The sequence below is a fragment of the Cygnus olor genome, chromosome 17, assembly GCF_009769625.2.
Source record: "Cygnus olor isolate bCygOlo1 chromosome 17, bCygOlo1.pri.v2, whole genome shotgun sequence".
NCBI classification, from domain to species: domain Eukaryota; kingdom Metazoa; phylum Chordata; class Aves; order Anseriformes; family Anatidae; genus Cygnus; species Cygnus olor.
Genome location: NC_049185.1, coordinates 15,315,498 through 15,336,621, shown reverse-complemented (window position 1 = coordinate 15,336,621; position 21,124 = coordinate 15,315,498). Strand labels below are relative to the sequence as shown.

General features: G+C 37.3%; 1 protein-coding gene and 1 long non-coding RNA gene across 11 annotated transcripts in view; one reads left to right on the top strand and one right to left on the bottom strand.

Annotated features, from left to right (window-relative positions):
- CHEK2 (checkpoint kinase 2) overlaps positions 1-19,388 on the top strand; it is a 22,601-nt gene extending 3,213 nt beyond the window's left edge. For 4 of the 9 annotated variants that reach the window (XR_005825019.1, XR_005825018.1, XR_005825020.1 and 1 more), the window contains 13 exons: positions 664-754; positions 2,878-2,986; positions 4,389-4,442; positions 5,188-5,249; positions 5,753-5,852; positions 8,385-8,471; positions 9,485-9,648; positions 9,867-9,982; positions 11,313-11,398; positions 14,862-15,016; positions 15,916-16,072; positions 17,748-17,828; positions 18,450-18,543. Coding sequence is in view for 4 of the 9 variants with exons in the window: in XM_040576634.1 (XP_040432568.1) it covers positions 664-754; positions 2,878-2,986; positions 4,389-4,442; positions 5,188-5,249; positions 5,753-5,852; positions 8,385-8,471; positions 9,485-9,648; positions 9,867-9,982; positions 11,313-11,398; positions 17,748-17,828; positions 18,450-18,545 (1,046 nt within the window). In the remaining 5 variants the exon portion in view is untranslated. Of the gene's footprint in view, positions 1-663; positions 755-2,877; positions 2,987-4,388; positions 4,443-5,187; positions 5,250-5,752; positions 5,853-8,384; positions 8,472-9,484; positions 9,649-9,866; positions 9,983-11,312; positions 11,399-14,861; positions 15,017-15,915; positions 16,073-17,747; positions 17,829-18,449; positions 18,668-19,310 lie in introns of those variants that run through there. The other 5 variants (XM_040576634.1, XM_040576637.1, XR_005825021.1 and 2 more) reach the window with 4 other exon arrangements.
- LOC121079426 overlaps positions 1-21,124 on the bottom strand; it is a 22,708-nt gene extending 1,584 nt beyond the window's left edge. Inside the window, exons 1-3 of one of the 2 annotated variants that reach the window (XR_005825026.1) lie at positions 20,882-21,124; positions 19,311-19,456; positions 18,412-18,519 (exon numbers count right to left, since the gene is read on the bottom strand). This is a non-coding gene — a long non-coding RNA (uncharacterized LOC121079426). The remainder of the gene's footprint in view (positions 1-18,411; positions 18,520-19,310; positions 19,457-20,881) is intronic. The other variant, XR_005825025.1, reaches the window with a different exon arrangement.

Genomic DNA, 21,124 nt, shown 5'->3' with positions numbered 1-21,124 from the left:
AGAACATAGCTATGAATTGATGTTTCTGAACTCGCATAAAATTCTCCATATCCACCTCAATCCTAACAAAAAAAAATAAATAAAAGAAGCTGCATCAGGAACCACCTTACCAGAGTATAAACTTTTATAGTTGTTTTTCTATTTTTGTAACTCCTTCAGTAGCTCTGTGTGTGTTGCGGGAGGGACAGGGGAAATAAACTATTCAAGGGAAGAGAGGAAAAAACAGGAAATTACCAGATTTTGTGTAGTAGTAGTAATAATAATTTAAACAAAACAAAACTCTTAAAAATTAGGAGGGTTTAGGGCTTGTTTCTTTGCTTGTGCTTTCTCAGTAAAAAGCTTTCACTGAAGCTGACACGGTTGGCTATTTTGTCCTTAAATGTTGTGTTAATTGATTAAGCAGTGTTGTGAAGCTTATACCAAAGATACCATTTTTCAGTAATGAGAGCACCTTGTTTAACCCATTGCTGGTATAATTTATAGCATCAGTTAACTTTTTTAATATATATTTTTAATTTTCTAATCTTTTAATATTTGTTTTGTTTCTAGCAGGCAGCATTTGCTTAGTTATGTTGTTGACTATAAAAGCTCAGGAAGTGTAGTTATTCATTATAACTGTTTTGAAGTTAATAACAGGAAAATGATCTCCACTCATCTTCCTAGTGTTTGTATTTTCTGATCTTATGGTGGATGATCAGTTGGTGTTTCCTAGAGAATTCAGAGAGAAATATATCATGTCAAAGACTTTGGGAAGGTAAGCATATTTTCAGCAATATGAAGTGCTAATTTTGTTACCGTTTTCAGTACCTTGTGCTAGAATTATTACCAATGTTAACTGAGCTGCTGTTTTAGTTTTTATAATCCTACAAATATTCAAAGTGTTTTACAGGGTCATAAGAGTCATCAGATACCATTCCTGATGTTTTTATATTTTGACTGTTACATGCAGCAAATCAATTTGATAAGTATTGAAATACTTTGATTTAACTGAGATTTCTGGGGTCAGTACAAGGATATCTGGGACCAAATTAATAGCTTGTGATAAGTGGTTTAATTATTGTTGTGGAGTTTTAATGAAAATGAAACATCCTATTCTTTTGTTCTTGCCACTTTGTACCACTTAAAATCTAGCACAAATATCTAACTGAGAATCTCTTTGGCAGGAAACGTTTTAACTGCTATGAATCAGTGAGACTTGGTTCTACAGACAAATGCTTTTCTGGCTGCAGTTAAAAGTATTTTGTTGATTAACAACTGGTGTGTAAGTTAAGAAAGACCATGAATCAGTATATTTCCTTAATTGCTTCACTTTATGTGAATGGTCGAAAGCTGATACTTAGAACATACTTTGTTTACCCCAGAGGTAAGGGTGTCTCTCTGAAACAGATTCAGCCTAAAACACTTTGTGGCACACTGCATTTATTAAGACCAGAGTATTGAGAATGCAGATGAATGCAGTATTTGTACTTGTGTGTTTAGAAATAGAAGATGCTTTAAAGCAGTAGATTATGTGATTACTGAATTAATTGCTCAAGACTTCAAAGTAACATTTTTTTCTGTCTTACAACTATGTGCCTATTTTCTTTACATGCAATAGTGTTTATGTATATTTACATTTACAAGGAGGAAACTGGGATCTGAAAACTTTGATTTTTACTGTGAAGTTTTTTCAGAAGAATACTGGAATAACGAGTGTTAATGATGAGCACCTTAATAGTTGCTTTAAAGCACTATCTTAAAATATTCTGTTATGTCTCTTGCTTTATCTACTGTTTGCTTTGATGTACAGCATTTTTAAAATTTAGTTCTTTCAAAAATTCTACAAAATGACCTTTTGTTTTATTTTTAATGTCATCGATAGAAGTAGAAGGAATTATTTCATTAAAGGCTAAGTAGCAGTAGTGACAATAAATCTGAAATGTGATAAACTGTTCCTTTATTTCTTCCCCAATTATAGCACACTATTCTTTCAAATTTAGACCATAAAGGCAAAATCCTTTCACTGGATTATAGCTCTGTTTCATCTGTTAAACAATGAAACAAGTTTCAAATAATAATAAAAAAAAAGTATGATAACATCTGTGTAAACCTGTTCTATACAACAGCTTAAATGGGGATTTTGGCTTTATTCCTCTAGTTGGCTTGGGTTTACAACCTGCCAGTAATTGTGAAACCCAAGTTCTTCTTTAGAAGAGAACCAAGTTTGTAGATTGTTAGCAAGTTTTTTAATTTGTATATTCATGTTACCAATAATAGGAAGTAGGAGAAAGAGCTCTATGTCCGAATATAGCCTTCTACAACATCACTGTTGGAGTCTTCAGGCTAAGGACGAAAGCTATTTTCAGGAAAAAGGAGAGGCTATTTTAGATGTGGACAAATCTTTGTTTTGGCCATCAGTGAAGAATGCAGAAGAGAACAGTTAAGCAGAAACAAATCTGAGTGCAAAATACAAGGATTTCTTTCAGTGATAAAATTGCTGCTTATTAAAAATGAAAAGTACCTATTTTTCACATTTGTACAGTCCTGTTCTGAGAGAACGCTCATTAAGTTCTACATTTGTGCAGGGGAAATGCCGTCACAGCTTCTGTTTGATATTCACTGGTACCCTTTGTACAAACAGATCAGTTGCTGTATGTATTTACTTCTGTGTTTTTGAATAGGGCCCTTGACATCACTCACTCCTTAAATATGCTTAACTATCGAATGCTTTCTGAGATAGTTTTGGACAACCTGTAATATTCAGGAAGTTGGAAAGTAGCAGCTTCCAATTGCGTGTAGCCTTGTTTAGGCAAATGCCTTCATTTCATTTGTCTATACTTGTTATGCCAATTTTGAAATGTATTTGTAAGTATTAACATAGCTGTGCTTTCATGGTAGTGGTGCCTGTGGAGAAGTCAAACTGGCATTTGAGAAGAGCACTTGTAACAAAGTTGCAGTAAAGATAATCAATAAACGGAAGTTTATGGCAAGTGGTATTAGAGAGGCAGTAAGTATCTATTTTTCTGTCTTTTGGCCATCTTGCAGTGGGCCTGGAATACTTGGTAACCTTTCTCTCTGACTCCCCAGCTCTCTTCAATTAGAGGGTTTTCTGACTTAATGTCTTCTGTGTATCATTTCCAAATGCCTTTTGATCTTACAGAATATATACAATACCCTAGAAAATACTTGTTTTTATTCTTTGACCACATTTCATTATTTTAGGACTGCTTGTTAATGTTGTATTACAAAGTGTGTGTGTGGGGGGGGGAGAGGGGGAGTCTTGTGGGGTGTATGTCCCAAAATATACCAGAAAGTTACATAGTTAGTGGAGTCTGACTAAAGATTTATAAGCTCTGCTAATTTTGTTGCATATTCCATCATAACACTCTTCAATAAAATTGCATGAAGCCTTTTGGGAAAGGCTTTTCATGTGTCTAGTCTTATAGCAGAAGCCTGAAACTTAAGGACAAGCCAAGTGGCTGTACTCTAACATGAGAGAGAGATCCGAGCAACTTCAAATCTATTACTCTAATGTTAATTTTATGTAAGGGTATAAGATGAACTTTTAAGAAAAAAATACAATTAGAGGTTGAAAGTGAATGGAAAAAGTTTCATAAACCCACAGCTGCACAACTTACATAAGTTAAAATAGGTTGGAGTAACCTTATGAATTTCTTTGAGAAAAGAGACTTCAGCGTACAGATACAATATACAGAATCTGTTCAAACTGACAAAGCATTTCATAGGGTGCAGTATAGGAAGCTACTACTTAATTTGGAAAATACTTTTGCAAGGACAAAAATACTAAGGTGGGAGGGTGTCTTGCTGAGGAAAGGGTGCTATGAGGCTTTAATAGGAGCAGAATTACAGGATGAAAGAGAAGTTACTGATGGAAGTTCAGAGGATTTGTCTTGAGGTTAGTCTTCCTTACTACTACATTTGGAGATGTACAAATGATGCCACAAATAGTGGGAATATGGTAATTCAGCTCTTTGGCACTGACTCAATGTACGTTGACAGAAAGGAAGATTGCAGTATTATGTATGAAGAACAGAAACTTCTGTATGCTGGAGTAGTAGGAGTTAGATAATGTTTAGTAGTGCAAGATTAAATACAAGATCAGTGACAATTTCTATCATCTACATTTGTGTTGGTTCATAGGAAAAGGTAGAGTTATTCTCAGATGAGTGACATGTCCGGAGCAGTATCTTGCTACACATAATAACAGCAGTCTATTCAGTTAATTCACAGAAGGCACCTAATCAGTTTTTGAAAAAGATTGTATGTTATATTCATTAAAATTGCAAGGGATATGAAACGATGGCTTTTCTGGTACTCTCTCTCATTTCTGAAGTGTCTTATCCCAGAATATTGCTGTGCTACTCTTTGATATTTGATTCTTTTAATAGAACCCAGCTTTTAATATCAACACAGAAATTGAAATATTGAAGAAAATAGATCATGTGAGTATTACTGTACATTTTTACTCCTTTTTGCTGCATACTGTGCTTCACTGACCCAGTGTAGTAATTAAAGATCAATTTTATGTGTTAGGAAATATACAAAGGGATGCGTGTAATTACTGCAGTAAATAAACACTTTTTTTTCCTTCTTTTAAGTATGCTAAGTCTTAACAGATACAAGGTTTTAAAAACTTGAATAACAGACATAAATTTGGGAAGAAATTTCACAGAGGAGGTTTCAACCTGAACCATATCTGTAGAAGAAATCTTTCCTTGATTCAGGTTTTGTAAATATTGTTAGATAACCAAATATATAGATTAGATTCCACTGGCAAGTTTTTGGATTTTTATCCACTTTCCCCTCTTTATTTCACCCCACAGCCTTTCCCCAAAAAAGGATTTTCCTTACCTTTAGTTAAAGAGAAAGCTTGCATAGATTAATGAACTATCCCATATAAAGAAAACATTGGGGTTATGGAAAGTAACAACTGGAAAAAATAAGGATGCTTGCTGAGTTGTAGTCATGAAAAGAATTGAATGTTTTTATATGTGCAGTTATAGGGGAGAAGACAACAGACTTGAATTTAAGTGTTTGCCAAAGCCTGAGGCATTAGCCAGTTGCATAAGTGTTAATTTAACTAGCGTGGTTGAAATTATACTAAAATAGGAAATTTAAGATGATACACTGTTGATAAAGTTAGTTTTTACAAGTGGTTCTACTTCTATGTTTGTTTTTTTTTATTAGCCTTGCTTAATCAAGATCAAAAACTTCTTTGAAGCAGAGGATTACTACATTGTTTTGGAATTGTAAGTAACTAGTTTGAAAGTAAATGCATGACATTTTTAATAGCCAAAAAGAGCATAAATAGTTCTGGACTTCTTGTGTTTTGTTATTGTTGTTGTCCCCTTCCATTCTGTTCTGTTATCTGAAACCTCTTAAAATCAGAAACTAGGATAACCAGGAGAGGATCCTTTTATATTTTGAAAGCACTTAGTGCCTTGGATAGTAACCCACTATGCTGCTATTGTGGATTGCTGCTGCTTTGATTTTGAGCTCATAATAGGAGGTAGATCAAAAAATCTTATAACTCTTAGTGGTGAAGACTCAGAAGATTAGGCCTTAGTCAGCAATGCACTTACTGTGTTTAGGGCATTGCTCATTCATTTTCAGAAATGAAATATATTCTTTCTTTGTAGCCAAAATAGCCAAATGAAATTATTTTGGTCTCCTTCTTGTCTAACAAGAATCCTGCTCCTAACATGAATCTTTTGGAAGTAATATATTGACATGTTACCTACATCTGTTTTAGGATGGAAGGAGGAGAATTGTATGACAGAGTGTCAAGGCCAATCAAGATGAAAGAAGCTACCTGCAAGTTGTATTTTTATCAGATGCTACTGGCTGTGAAGGTACATAATATGAATTCTACCAAGAAAAATACGGTTATGCATTTGCATGTCAGTCAGATGATTTTTTCTGTCATTTGTCTCTTCTGAAACCTGCACAATTAATCAACACAGTGCTCTTAATATGTTAGTTTAATGAGATTCTGTACCTCAATACAGCCAAATAGCATTCCAACTCTTTTACTTATTTAAAAACAAGCAAACGCAAAACAGGGATTAAAGCAGTAATACATGCCGTGCTCACTAATGGCAGGATTATCATGTTAGACTTCTCATAGTGTATGGGCAAAGACTCATCAGTGCAGTGCAAAAAATAGTGCTTAGATGCTTACTATGAACTCCTGAATGAGCATTGTGGTTCAGCAGACAACAAATTAATTCTATATAATAGATTTTCAAAGACTAAATATTGAGTTGTTACATAAGCTTCTAAATTCATGAATTTAGAGGAGGGCCATGAAGATGATCAGAAGGCTGGTGTACCTCTCCGCTGAAGAGAGACTGAGAGAGTTGGGGTTATTCAGCCTAGAAAGAGAAGGCTCTGGGTAGATCTTACCGCGGCCTTCCAGTACCTAAAGGGGGCTAGAGGAAAGCTGGGGAGGAACTCTTTGTCTGGGAGTGTAGTGTTAGGACAAGGAGTAATGGCTTTACAGAATTACAGAATGGGCAGAGTTGGAAGGGACCTCCGAAGATCATCTAGTCCAACCCCCTTGCTGAGCAGGATCACCTAGAGCACATTGCACAGGATGGCATCCAGGTGGGTTTTGAATACCTCCAGAAAATGAGACTCCACAACCTCTCTGGGCAACCTGTTCCAGTGCTCTGTCACCCTCACAGTAAAGAAGTGCCCCCTCATATTGAGCCAGAACTTCCTGTTCTTCAGTTTGTGCCCCTTGCCTCTTGTCCTGTCACTGGGCACAACTGAAAAGAGACCGGCTCCATCCTCTTGACACCCTCCCCTCAGATATTTATATATGTTAATGAGGTCTCCCCTCAGTCTCCTCTTTTCCAGGCTAAACAGGCCCAGTTCTTTCAGCCTGTCCTTGTATGACAGGTGCTCCAGTCCTCTAATCATCTTAGTAGCCCTCCTCTGAACTCGCTCCAGTAGTTCCAGTGGTTTCGTAGTTAAACTAAAAGAGTAGATTTAGATTAGATACAAGGAAGAAATTCTTTACTCAGAGGGTGGTGAGGCACTGGAACAGGTTGCCCAGAGAAGTTGTTGATGCCCCATCCCTGGAAGTGTTCAAGGCCAGGCTGGATGGGGTTTTGGGCAGCCTGGTCTAGTGGGAGCTATCCCTGCCACCCATGTCAGGGGGGTTGGAATTAGGTGATCTTTAAGGTCCCTTCCAACCCAAACCATTCTGTTATTCTATGGAATGGTAAACATATTTCATTAGTAACTTCTGCACAATTGTTTTCCACATCACACTTAATTGTCTGGACCTGTATATGCTTTCAGATCAATTCTTTTCCTTTTGACTGTTTTGCGTCTTGCCAAAAATTGAAACTTAATAGTTGTTCTTTACAAGGCATTAATAAATAATAAACCCAGAATTATTTTCTTTTTCAGTGAGTGAAGTATTGTATTTTTTCCCCTATTCTCACTTTTGGCATAGCTGGTCATGTAATAAAAGTGGTATCGTTACTTTACACATCCCTTCAATGCAAATGCGAAGACTTCACGAGTATATATTTTGAACTACTAGTTGTTTCTAGCTTTAGCACAGATTTCATTGTATCATAATATGTCTTTTATGACTGAACTTTAATTCTTGCTTGCCGTCAAATGCTCTCCTAATGAAATGAGAAGTTTGTTCTCAGATTTAGAGCCAGTAGAAAACTGGATAGTAGACTTGCATGTAGGCTTCAAAACTACAGATAAGAAAACAATTCTGCATTTGCCTCAAGGAAGCCATTTTTTTCAAAATTCTTTGTAATTTAACCTTTGACTTTATATCACCTCCTTATTCATTTTTCCTAGTTATATCACCAAGTTTTTGAACCCTTTTTCAGCCTCCAGCTCTTTGACAACTGAGATGTTTGTTAAATTTGTCTACTATTACTCAAAATTGTAAGGGTTGTTGTAGCATGGAAATCTTAATTGTCTTTGCAGACCAAAATGTGGACTTGAATTTATGAGAATATGATCGTGCAATAATAATGACTAAGAGAAGGAAGAGAGAGAGATGGAAAACCAGAATTCCTGCAACATAGAATTTTGCCCGTCATTAGTTCTCTTGTTTTACTGACGTGAGGAAAGAAGTATAGCTTTTCAGTGAGTGGGAAGGATTTAACAACTTTTCAGTTCTACACACACTGCTTGCATGTGGATTGACAATTGAAGCATAATTGTTTCTAAGTTGCTTTTTTTGGCTTTAAAAAAAGTCATGAGTTGTGTAGGTTTAAATGCGTACATGTCTCTTGAGCAATCATTTCACTTATCCCGCCATTGCTATTTGAAAAATTGGAAAGCTTAGATTTTAAAAAAGATAATAGTCTGTTTTTCTTCATATATGTTTGTCAACATACATCTAGTATCTTCATGACAATGGAATTATACACCGAGATCTAAAGCCAGAAAATGTGTTACTTTCATCCTCTGAAGAGACATGTCTGATAAAGGTAAGGGAACTTAAATTTATAGTTGCTCAAGGAGAAGAATGGAAGTACACTTTCTCATAACATAACTCAAAAAAACTATAATTACTCATACAAGCTGTGAAGTAACCTAAAACTTTCATGCTTTTCATACGCTTAATTTTACTCTTGTGGATAGTTCAACCTATACATCTAAGAACAACTGGGAAATTTTATGCTTAATACCTTGTACAGCACTTAATTGAGCACAACTTTAAATGTGGCTACATTGTTAAAAATAATAAATATGAATTTCAGACAGCATTTCCACAAATATCCAGGCTGTTTTGTGAAGGAAATATATTTTTTCAGATAAAGCATTGAGCAGATTTGCTTGTTAAAATGCTTAGTTCTCAAGTAGTGTCTTCTAATAAGTGAGAATACTTGTGTTCTCAGGTTGCCCATTAACATCCACATTTGAGAATGCTTTTTGCTAGGGTGAAGTCTGATCCTCTTATATATTTCTCCCTACTCATCTTCTCAGTTGTTGTTAACTGACTTTTTAGTAATGTTTGGGGTAAATTTTGTTTGTAGTCGTACTGGAACTGTGCTTTGAAAAGAGGAAACTTAATGCCTGAGAAAACAAGAGCTGCTGCAAATGACTAAGAACCGACAACTGTAGTCTTAGAGAACACAGTTACAGTTTGCCTGTATTTTCTAGTGAGCTTTTCCTGTAGTCAGTGAAGTTACACCACTGGATAATAAATGGATGTCAAAATAATGGAAGAGAATTGGCTTTGCCATTTTTTTTGTATGGATCAAGAACAATCCAATGAGATTGGGGTATGGCTTAGTGATGGGACTTAGTAGGTCAAGCTGATAGACTAGGTGATCTTGGAGGTCTTTTCCACCCTAGATGATTCTATAAAGCCATTTGTTTCATCTACCCTTTTCATGACTTTCTATAATGTTACCTCCTGCTGTATACTGACAATATGATATGTTCTAGTACAATCAATCCTAATATGTAATGTGGTGTTACTATTTTTAAATACAAGATTACAGATTTTGGACAATCCAAGATTCTTGGAGAAACTTCTCTTATGAAAACATTATGTGGTACTCCCACGTATCTTGCTCCTGAGGTTCTAAATTCACTTGGGACTGCTGGATACAGCCGAGCTGTGGACTGCTGGAGTTTAGGAGTTATTCTTTTTGTATGGTAAGATATTGCAGAGATGCTACCTTCATTGGGCAGTCAGTGACATACATGGCTCAAGACTTTGCAACTTCAGTATATTCAGTAGGAAGTGAAAGTGTGTTTAAAAATGTGTACATGTAAAAGACACTGTGATAGCGGATGTTTTAAAATGTGTGACTAGTTTTGCATTCACTGTGACAAAAACTGTTATTTAATTTCTTTTCTTTTTTTTTATATAGCTTGTGTGGATATCCACCATTTAATGAGCAAAATACTCAACTATCTCTGAAAGATCAAATCACTCGTGGAGAATACACATTCATTTCAAAAGAATGGAAACATGTATCAGGCATGGGTATGACTCCATTACAATAGGTAGCAGAATATCTAGCTCTTTTGCCATATTTTTTGTTTTCTTTTAACTTCTTTTCACCTCTGTGATATGTTGCATGTTGATATGTTTACATTTCTTAAGTAGGCTCTTGATGCTACCCACCAGTACCTTTTGTAGTAATAGTTAGCATTATTAACTCCAAAAATACAGAAGTTTTGAGCACGTAGGTCTGTTTTTCATTTTTTTCACTTTTTCTTCTAACTTTATCAAGCTGGTCAACAGATCTTTGCCTCAAAGATTCTTCAAGTGTTGAACCAAAAATAATAGGAATTTAAGGGATATGTGCGAATTAGAATTCCAAGAGAGAACTACTAAGAGGAATTTTAAGCCTGGAGTGCAAAGACTAGCACCATGAAATATCAGTCACAATTGTGGAGTCAACTATTTGGTCCACTCTAAACTAAGTAGTCTGCCAATTTTTTTTACTTTTTTGCACAATAAACTAAAATGATAGTTACTGTCTGCATGTTTTTCTTCAGGACATTTTATATGCACAAAATAATTGCACTATTTGCCTTAGGTACTACTGTGTATATTCAGAAGAGTTTCTCATAACTGGTATGATCATTCTCTTTCTAATAAACTTGCCAAATATAACCCCTTCCTAAATTACCTGAAGCTTATTCAATAATATGTCAGACATATATGGGAATGGAAATTATGTTATGGTCATACATAGTCCCAATTATGCATATAACAGAATAATCAGATACAATGAAAAATGAATCTTGCCAAAATTCCTTTATGGAAGATTAGGAGTCATTAAATATGTCTTAAGTACTCTTATTTTTCACAGTGTCTATTAAGCAGTTTCAGAAGACAATAAAGTTTATATGATCAAGTTGAGCATACATGCATACATCTTGTCTCTTCTTTCTCATCTCAGATGGATGATCTGCTTTCCAAGACACCATAAACTGTTGCTATTTCTCTGGTAACAGGAAACTAAATTAAGCTATTTTTGCATGTCCATATTTAGGAAAGTGCTGAACTACCTGTGCATGCACAGAACATAAATGTTGGACATGTTCAGTAAATGTACGAGTAATTTTGGCAATTTGGTATGTGTGTTGAATCGTGTGCATGTAAAGGAAAAATGGTTAGTCTTCAGTGCTCTCTGGGCATAGAAAGAAGAAAAGTGATCTGCTTAGCCAGTCTTTTGGGCACAACTGTCAAGTGTTATTAAACGTGCTGGTGCACGTAGTTTTGGAGCATGCATATTGTTTAACTTATTTTCAGGTAACGAATTTACTGATCATATATCAACCAACTTTCTTTTTTTTCATCTTAGCTCTGGATCTTGTGAAGAAGCTGTTAGTAGTGGATCCGAGCAAACGTGCTACAATAGAGAAAGCCTTAGACCATCCTTGGCTTCAGGTAGGAATAGATTCTTAACCAAAGTACAGCAAGGCTGGCTTGTTCCAGGGATAACTCCTTGATGTAAATTCAAAGGCAGTTCAATAGCCTGAATTTTATGAGGTTTTGTTAATACCGTGTAATTTGCTTCTGTAAGGAAGCAGGCAAACTGTGACTACCCTGGTCACCAGAGATCTACGCATACCTGATCCTGTGTCTTAGGCAAATACCATAATAGGGATACAGTGATGGGCAATAAGAGCTTCAGTTCTGTAGCTTCTTGGGAATAACAACCGTTACCTTAAGTTAGAGCTTCAGTCCACCTGTCTGTAGGCTGTCCCTGACAGTAGCCAGCAGAGGAGCAACTGTCACTTTGTGCTTCTTATGGGCAGGCACTGCTGCCTGCGGGCCAGCTGACTATACTGTTTCTGCAGGCTGTGTTAAGACAGAGGGATCCTGCTGCCTGCTTTCAGAGAAGAGGGAAAGAAAAGGCTGTTTGTCTGTGAATTGTTTGTTTCACTAGCATTGTGAATGACATGTAGGAAGAGGAGCCATCAGATCCCAGCTTGTAGAATGACATTAGCCCAGATACCATAGCCACAAATTGCCAGTTGAACAACTTCAAACCAGAGTGAGCATCTTGAACAGACTGCTGCAATGTCTGTCAGCTGCAAGCAAGGTGATCATGCAGTACCTTGCTGTATGTCTTGCTGTAAGACTTTCTTGCAGTGTACAGAGCAAATTTGCTTCTTTGCTCTCCCAACAAATGCTCTCTCTGCAACACAAAGATTTTCCTCTTTTCCTGTTCTCTTTTTTTTTTTTCTTTCTTCTTGCAGTGGCAGCTAGCTCCTCTTCAGTCTTTCACTGTGCTTGTTTTCTTGGCCACTGTCCCTGGCAAAGCCTTTGTTAGCTCTTAACTCCCTCCTATTGCTGCTTTTACAGCAATGGTATGCTTTCTCAATTCTTACAGTTCTGTGTTCCTTTTCAACTGTTGTTGCTGCTATTCCTAGTCTTGTAGCCTTGCTTGATGGTATTCAGTGCCTTTTCCCACCTTAAACTTAATTTCCCTTTTAATTTGACATCTCCTTTGCCCTCCACCTTGTCACAAGTTCCCCATATATAAGTTTTTATCTTTCCATACACTTCAGCCAGAGAGAAAAAGGAATTACTATCTTCTCCAAAGTGAACACACTATACTTAGTTTTATGTCTGCTTTCTTTTCTCTTTATTATTTGAATACTGCATCGTCTTTGTAGCTTAACTAACAGCAGTGTAGCTCCTGTGAATTTGTATGTCGTCTCTGCACAGGCTGAGGGCATTTTTGAGCAGTATGTTTACCTCCTAATGCAGCCCAACCCTTGCTAGAATGTGTTATCACTACCTGTGCTAGGACCCTTGGCAGCAGCCTCAAGAAGTTGTAGAGAAAAGATTTATGGTCTCATGGTCTCATGATCTTTATTACATCACCATATAGTAAAAGATAGTTCAAAGCAGCTTAGAACAATGCTGAGTAATATGATTCTTCCAGACTAAATCTGTAATGTTTCATAGTTGATAGTAACTTGTATTCAGGTAAGGGAGACAGACTCAGATTCTACATAGAATTTGTCCACCTGTCCAGCTAGAAGAAGGCGTTTCATCATTTATGTATTTGCTATCCCATGGGTGCTTGACTCTGGATCCTGTCTTATGGGCATTGTAAAGTACTCAGCTCTTCCATCAAGGTAAACTAGGTCCTGTTCCAGCCTATCATCTTTAGCTAAGAAGTGTGTCAGGACTCCTCCAGTCTTGTCATCTCTGGCCTTACCATCAAAACAGTTGTGTTTCCTTTCTAGGGAAAAAAACGAAACAGATTTTGATGTTCAGAGAATCAGATCTCAGTGGTCCTAATGGTAAATACTAACAACGAGCTTCTCATGGTCTGTGCTCAGGAACACCTTGGAATAGCTGGAGCTTGCTAACATCTGTCAGGGTCAACACTTAGATTAACAGTTGAGCACAAGTAATAAGTACAAGTATTCCTTGCGTGCCATGACATCCAGCAAGTTGCAAGTCTGTTGTGCTATTTAATGTCAACTTCTCTGCCAGTAATTCTTTCCCATCGGCCAGATGGCTTTTGCTGGAGGTTGTGGTGCCAGCTTAGCAGCAGAGGTTGAGAGGCTTCTCTTTTTGTTGAAGGATACTGGTACTAAACTAATCCTCTCCATAGTCTGATCCTGCTTCAACACCCTTTGTTTTCCTCCATGGCCTGCTCTGAATTTAATGGAAAATCTCGTATCTTTGCAATTTTTCATTTTAAAATGAAGCCTAGTCTGCACGTGTAGCTAGGCTGTGCTTTCGGACTTTTATTCCCTGCAGAGTTGACTGCAAAAAAAAACATGGAGTATTCTGCTGAACACTTTCTTTTAATATAACTGGCAGCTTCTACATCTGTTCTGAGACATTTCTCTTTAACGTATGAGAATCAAGATACGGCTTTTTTAGAGACCAAGTCTGATAGTGGTTCTGATAGGAAGGATCTCGTCGTTTGAACATTTTAACAGTCCAACCTCCTCATCTTGTTTTTGTGGGCAGGCAGTGCAGAACGTTGCAGAGTTTTTCTGGCAGGTGTCCAGGACTCTGTTCATACTATGATGATCATGAATGAGTGTCACTGGTTTGGGAACTCTCTGAGTAGGAGGTGATGCTTGCTCTGCCTCCTGTTGTAGTCTAGTTAAGTTTGTGAAAGGTGGTCTTTAGTTTCTTGCTAATTTTGGCACCCCAGAGGGGACCACTGGGCCTATGAGCTTTCCTGGATATTTTTGTTTAAGGAGGCTGAAGAAAGTCACCTAGTCTATAACTGAGCCAACACGTTCTGCTTACTTATTCTGTGCATAATGCCATTCATATTCCTCCATTGGGAACAGTGGCTAGTTACAGATGCTTAGGTAAAGAGCAAAAGAAACAGGGTAGAAGCAAGGGACTATTGCTCAGAAATCAACAGCTGGCAGTTTACTGAGACAGAAAATGCAATTGTTTGACAATTGTTTGAAAGTCATTAACTTGTCCTAATTATACTGCTGGGCATCAGGAAATAGTTCTTGTCATTCTTGGATTTTACTACTGTAATTTTGTGTGTAACTTCTACGGTGGGTTAATTGACTGTAGGTTCTTACATTTTGATTATGACTGAGCAGGGTAAGTTATTGATAAACAATGCTCTGCTTATTTTAAGAATCACTGATATGCATAATGGGAAAGGGGAAATATGATAGTGATTTAGACAAGTTAAGACTGAGATATTTCAGTATATAAAATTGTTAGCATCTTGACTATATGTTCCCTTTAGGGGCAGCTCTTACTGCTATGTTTGATTTTTGAAGACAGGACAAAAAATTTTATAAGACATCATACCCGCAAATCCAATTGTCATCCAGCATGCAGATGCCATTCTTTAAGCTGTTTCCCTTCATGAGCTGTTACTAAGAATATCAGTTATTTATAGGTAACGTACACTGCCTGCTTGGAAGGCCAACATCCAATATGTTCAGTTCTAGATATCACACACCTTGAATACTACCACCAAAAAAGCTGCTTACATCTTGTTACCGCGAGTAGTAAGAAGGAGCTACTGGCTCCCCACTCCCTCTTGCGTTGTCTGTAAGTATTGTCTTATGAAGTATGAAAAAAATCCACAAGATTCATGCTTTGTGGGCAGCTAATGCATGTTAGCCTCCTCTAGTGATTTGGGGTCCGCTAGAGAATTTTTCAGATATTATAAGTATGCATGTTCTTAAAACAAAACATCATTTCTACAGCTCTATTTAAACCAGTACTGTTTTCAAATTAGTGTTTTAATACCTGTGCTGTTTACTCCATTCTTCATTTAAACCTAAAACTTTAAAACTTAGTGGGGCACTTAAACCTGAGTACTATTCAGTGGATATATCTTACCTGTATTTACATGAGTCACCTGAGGTTCCAACTATAACCTCATGGAAGTCTACGTCAACCAAGTAGGTGGTACTTAATTAAACATCTTTCAAAGGCATACAAGCAATTAATTGCTGTGTCTGCCTCTGAAAACTTTACTGGGATCTTGTGAAAGGTTCAAGATTATTTTGGTTGTTTGCTGAAGAAAAGCTCAGGTGTTTGTTGCGTAAGTGAAAAAAATACCTTGCCTGACAACTCAGAGGTAGCCACAGTCAAAATGTGACGCTGAAAATAAAGTCCAAATTCTATGTAGAACAAATTGGATGATCACATCAAAACCTTTCTGTAGTGCTTAAGAATGTAATTGAACCAAAAAAGGAGACATTGCAATACTCCATAGACTAGAATAAGAATCCACCTCCCCTTGCCTTCCACCCAAAAAACGGTTAAAATTTTTGAAACCCTTAGAAGCTAGATGTTCCTTATTTCTAATTGTGCCTCTACCAGTGAACATCCCATTCACTTCTCTTTGAGTTCCCCAGTCTTTGCTGTCATAATGGGACAAAGTTATAACACCTTTTACCTTTAGTCAGTCGTTTAGAATAAATGTCTGTTTTTGGTTCTAGATCAGTTGTTCAGCTGGTGAACCTACAGTCACTGTTCAAAAGCTCAGCCAAAGGAAATGATCTGTATTAAATGACTATGAGCAGCTTACTTCATTTAGTCCCAGGAAAGGTTTCAAGACCTGATTTCAGCTTTGGAAGTCTGATTTAGGGTTTGCAGGTAATCAGTAGTAACCATTCTAATAAAATTCCTGCTGGAGAAATTGCTGAAACCAGAGAATGAGACTTTATTTTTAGAACAGGGAGTATACAATGTCAAATAAATGTCTTTTTTTGCACTGATTTCCTGTTTCCCTGAGGTCGCCCAACACAGACGAAGAACACCTCTGGTCACTGGCTGCTGAACCAGAATGAATCTATGTGCTGCCTTTCCCTCTTGAAATACATCTGACTTTCTGCTAAACTAACTTTTTTTAGCAAATGATTTGTGCTAGCCTTTCTTACCCTGTGCTGCCCTTTCTTCCCCTTAATGCTTCTGCAGTCAGACCTGTTCATGCACAAGTGAGACTAATGACATCCCTGAGTCTACTTCACTCCAAGTGCATCTCCCACTTGCCCTCCCCAAACAGCAGCTGCTGGTTTACCACTTCTGGTAAATAGAGAATAAACTGTATTGTCTAGTGAACTTGTCACAATAGGGAACAGTGTAGCAATATGTATGCTCTATGAATAATATAACAGTTGACAATAATAATTTTGATTTTTAAAAGTGAAACTTTCCATTTGCAACATTTAATATGTTATATGGACTTAGGGTAGAGGTAACAGTGGCGTGCTTCTAATGTAACATTTTGTTTGAAAGTTGTTGTTTTATTATGGGTATTTCAGCTGGTTCTTCTCTTAGCGTATACAACTTTTTTTTCGGAGGGGTAGAGGTGGAGATGTGGTTAAAAACTACCCAAATCCAAAATACTGATGATGCTAAGCTAGTGGAAATGAAAATATTATGTTAGAAAGGGAAGTTGTCATGAGAACAGCATGTAAGACTATAAGCAAAATTCTTGTTTTTCAAGAGCAAGGAACTTGGTTTCGGGGAAAGCAAGGTCTCAAGTCCTGATAAAGGCCTCTTTTGATAAGGCTGACCAGTAAATTACCTGCACAAACTCCTAGCCTAGTACATTCTGTTCTTTCTGTGTTGTTACACTTCATTGAATGACATTGTATGTTCAGTTTTAGCTTGACTAGTATTAGCTAAGTAGTTACTAGGGGAAACTACTTCTTTGTAGAACTACAGAACTATTTTTTTTCTTACCAGCACTGTATGTAAACCACCTGTTCAAAATGCTACTCTGGGGCAAATTAGGATGATGTTTATTTTGGGGAAGTGGGAGGGAGGAGGGGAGGTTGGATCAAGGTTTAACGGTAACTATTGAAGGTCCTTGAGAATGTTTATTCTTGAGAATTCCTCTTGGGTAGAACATCTTTTTCTGAAATTGCACATTCCAAGTTTTCCTTGGGTAATAAAGCTGATGTTTCAAAGGACCAGTGTCCTGATCATACATAATGTAATTGCTGCAAAATTAGTGTTGCTTCATTCTATATCACATTTGTGTTCAATTTAGGATAGTCATCACTTGCTTTTGCTCAGACTGGTGTCTGAAACCTTAGAATACTGGAGGAATTGACACAACACCGTTGCGGTGTTTTTGTAGTAATCTGGGACTATCATTACAGATCCTTTCTCCTAGCACTATATGATGATGATGATTATTTTTAAATGATGAGGAAAAAAGTTACTCCCTTGTTTTCATTACTTATTCATTCATCCCTTAATTGCTGATCCACCTTAAATATTCCATATATTACTTAGGTTTACTGCTTTTTTTTTTCCACAGGATGAGAATATGAAGAATACATTTCAACAGCTACTTGCTCAGACAAGTGCCACTATGAATCCACCGCAAACATCAAAAATGGTATGTACAACAGATTAGTTGAAGATTAATACTTGATGCATAGAGAAACTAGATTTGAAAGTAATCCGTAATAAGAAAAACAGAAAAAATGGAGAACTTACTACAGAAGTGTGCATTTTGACTTTATGTAGCTGGTCTGCTAATTGTCTCTCCTGCTTTCTGAATAGAAGCAACTGACTTTTGTGCTTTGGCAAGACACTTTGAATTGAAAGAACAGTCTCTTAAGCTTTAAAGGATTATTCGCATATTTAAAATTAAACACATGAACATGTACATTTTGATTGATTCAAGTTATGAACATTTAATATTCAAAGAAAAATTCTCATGTTAATGAAAGCTTAGAAATGGTATTGTAACATTTGTTACAAGACACTAATTAGCATTATTTTAAATAGTAGTCAAAGGTAAACTTGGGGGCAGTCGAGGCAGGAAATAGAATAAGGTCAGTGTCTTATGTGAGAAAGATCACTATTAGATCATTGTAGAGAAACATTTAGTCTTGCTGCTGTTTTGGCTACAGGAGGGAGATTTTATCCAACATCTGTAATTATGTAGCAGATACAACAGTCGGGCTCTGTCTTACCTGATTAATGTAGCCACTCTGCTGCATCTTTCTTTTAGTCAGCCACAACGAGAAAGCGTCTGCATGAAAATGAAGATGATTCTATCTCATCTAAGCGTGCTGTTGCTTCTACATCATTTCAGAAAATGAGGTGAAAAAAGTGACTTGTTAACTATTGCTTTATTTTATGGAAAGCAGAATTTTTATTTTTAAGAAATCTTATTGATTGAATAACTATTGAAAATGCAATTAATAAATAAAAGTAACTTTGTAAGACTGAAGTGATTACTGTGTATGCATGAGAATTTACACAAACAGTCATCTCCAGTTCATCTAGCTGTCTGATTCAAAGCATGTATCAGAAAAACTTGTATGTTTCTTGAACAAAGTAAGGAAAAAATTTAGGCTAGTTTCATTACTACATATACTCTTATATTCTTCTGTTCAAATATCTAGCTTAGGCGTGAAGATAATGCTTAGTCCTCACAGATGAAACAGGAATAATAAGTCTGAGTTTTTGCCTTAGCCATAGTATTACCTGACACAAAATGCTGCCCACAAACTTCTCAGGAAACTGAGAAAACTCAGGAAATAAGAAAACTCAGGAAATAAGAAATTCACTATGAGAAAGACTGTAAGCGGAATAATTGTATTCCTTACTATGATTATACATGCTATAACATTTTTTTTCATGTATCTGTCCTGAAAACCATTAGGGATTCATTTTGTCATATCTTACTCAGTTTTGATGTAAAACTACTGATGGAGCTTGAGGGTCTCTGGACGTTAGATAAAGCTAAATACCGGGCTGACAGATTCAACAATTCTGTGAAGTGGCTGTTAGGCTTTGAAAGCAAAGGTTATCATCTGCATGTACTTGCTACCCAGTGTCTTGAAAAATGTATTTTATGTTTATTTACCTTAAGATGGACTGAATAAGAGGACACATGATATCCATCTTCCTTACATTATTTGATACATTCCTGCAAGAGAAGAACAATGAATTGGACAGTGAGAAAATTTTTAATTTTCTTCTGTTAAGTGAAAAAGGTTTCAGACTGTGTGCCTATTGATAGAGGATATTAATTTCATTATACTATTCATCATATAATTTCATCATATAATTCAATAATCCCTCAATTTCATGAGGGAACAATTTAATAACTTTGTCCTAAAACATGCATTTTATGATTAGAGGCATTTAATGTACGTGGATTAGGAAAGAATAAAGCCTAATGCATTTCAAAATAAACCACTGTCAAGTATGAATTAAGATTTTTCACAAGGTGGGTTTTCCCTTTTATGCCTATTGCCGAGATTTCGTGTTTTTGAGATATTTGTTATTGGTCATTTTTAATGGTAAGATGGCAGTTCTTGTGCACTTCTATTTTTCTTAATGAGCCAGATGAAGGAACATCCATGGGCATCTAGGTGAAAATTCAATCAGATCCAATCCAGATGCACAGAGACATGCACTTCTTTTGTTTTTTCAACTGTCTCCTAGTGAATTAACTTTCCGCACATGTATGACTGATTGCACATTCTGAAAGTGTTGTGGTACTTACTGTTGCTAGTAAAAGGGAATAGTTGCCATTTGCTAGGTAAAATGGTCACAAAGGACTCAATGTGTTTGGTCTAGGTCTGGTATACTGTAAAAGCCAATACCTTTGGGTCTTGGTTACCAGTGAGTTTAAGAAGACCTGCATCATTACAGACCAGAAGATAATCCACTAGCTACTCTATGCAGTGAGTTAACTATAATTGGTATTCAGCTAGAAATTTGAAATTTCTAAAATTGATTCCTCCATATATTCCATCCCCCTAGTTAGATTATTTTTATTATTTTTAATTGCTTTGCTTGGATCCTTTCCCTGGGTCCTAAGACCTGCTTTCCAAAGAAATCTTAATTTTCATTTTGCTCATTTGAAGTCAAACCTTTGAGCCTATGGCGATGTGACATCATTTTACTGCAGAAAGCTTTCTGAAGTTTCAGACTTACATTTTTCATGAAACTGTAAGTGTGGAAGGTGTTACTGAATTCCACTACGCTAGGGGTGGCATCCAGTTTTCACTTAGTCAAGAAGTATTCCCACCCACCCCTTCTGAGCAGGGCATTCCAGGGTCTTTGTACAGGTAGTATTTGCAGCATCTTCAGCGTAAACTCTTTACCTGTTCACTTCAACAGGCATGAGTCTACAGCGTTTGGAAGGCTTTGGTTTAGATACTGGTTCTATAAATATGACAAGGCAACGGCTGTACCTAGCCATGCCTGGTAAGGGCGATGCCGTTAGTGACCAGTTTCCGTCCTTGACATTTAGAGGTATGATGTGGAACGCCATCAAAAAAAGCCTTGTTGCTAAGGCTGCCGCCGCCTTTACGAGATGGTCCTCCACCTTCGTGGCTGTAAAACGACGTTGAGTGTACGTTCTCTGTGAACGGGGGGCTTGGAGTTGTTCACAGGGTGAGCGGACGGGGCTGCCTGCCTGCTTACCTTTTTTCTTCGGCCTGCGTGGCCCGTGTAGAGGCCGGGCTCGCCCCGCGTTCCGCGGGGCCTCCGGCGGAGTTGCGGCCCGGGCTGCCTCGAGCGGGAGCGGGCCGCAGCCGCGTGTCCCGCCCCGGGCGGGAGGCCTCGGCCGGGACGAGCTGGGCTCCCGCCGGGGGCTGGCGCAGGACGTCCGGCCCGGGGACGCGCCAGAGCGGCCCCTGGCGCCGTCGGGCGGGGGGCGTCCGGGGT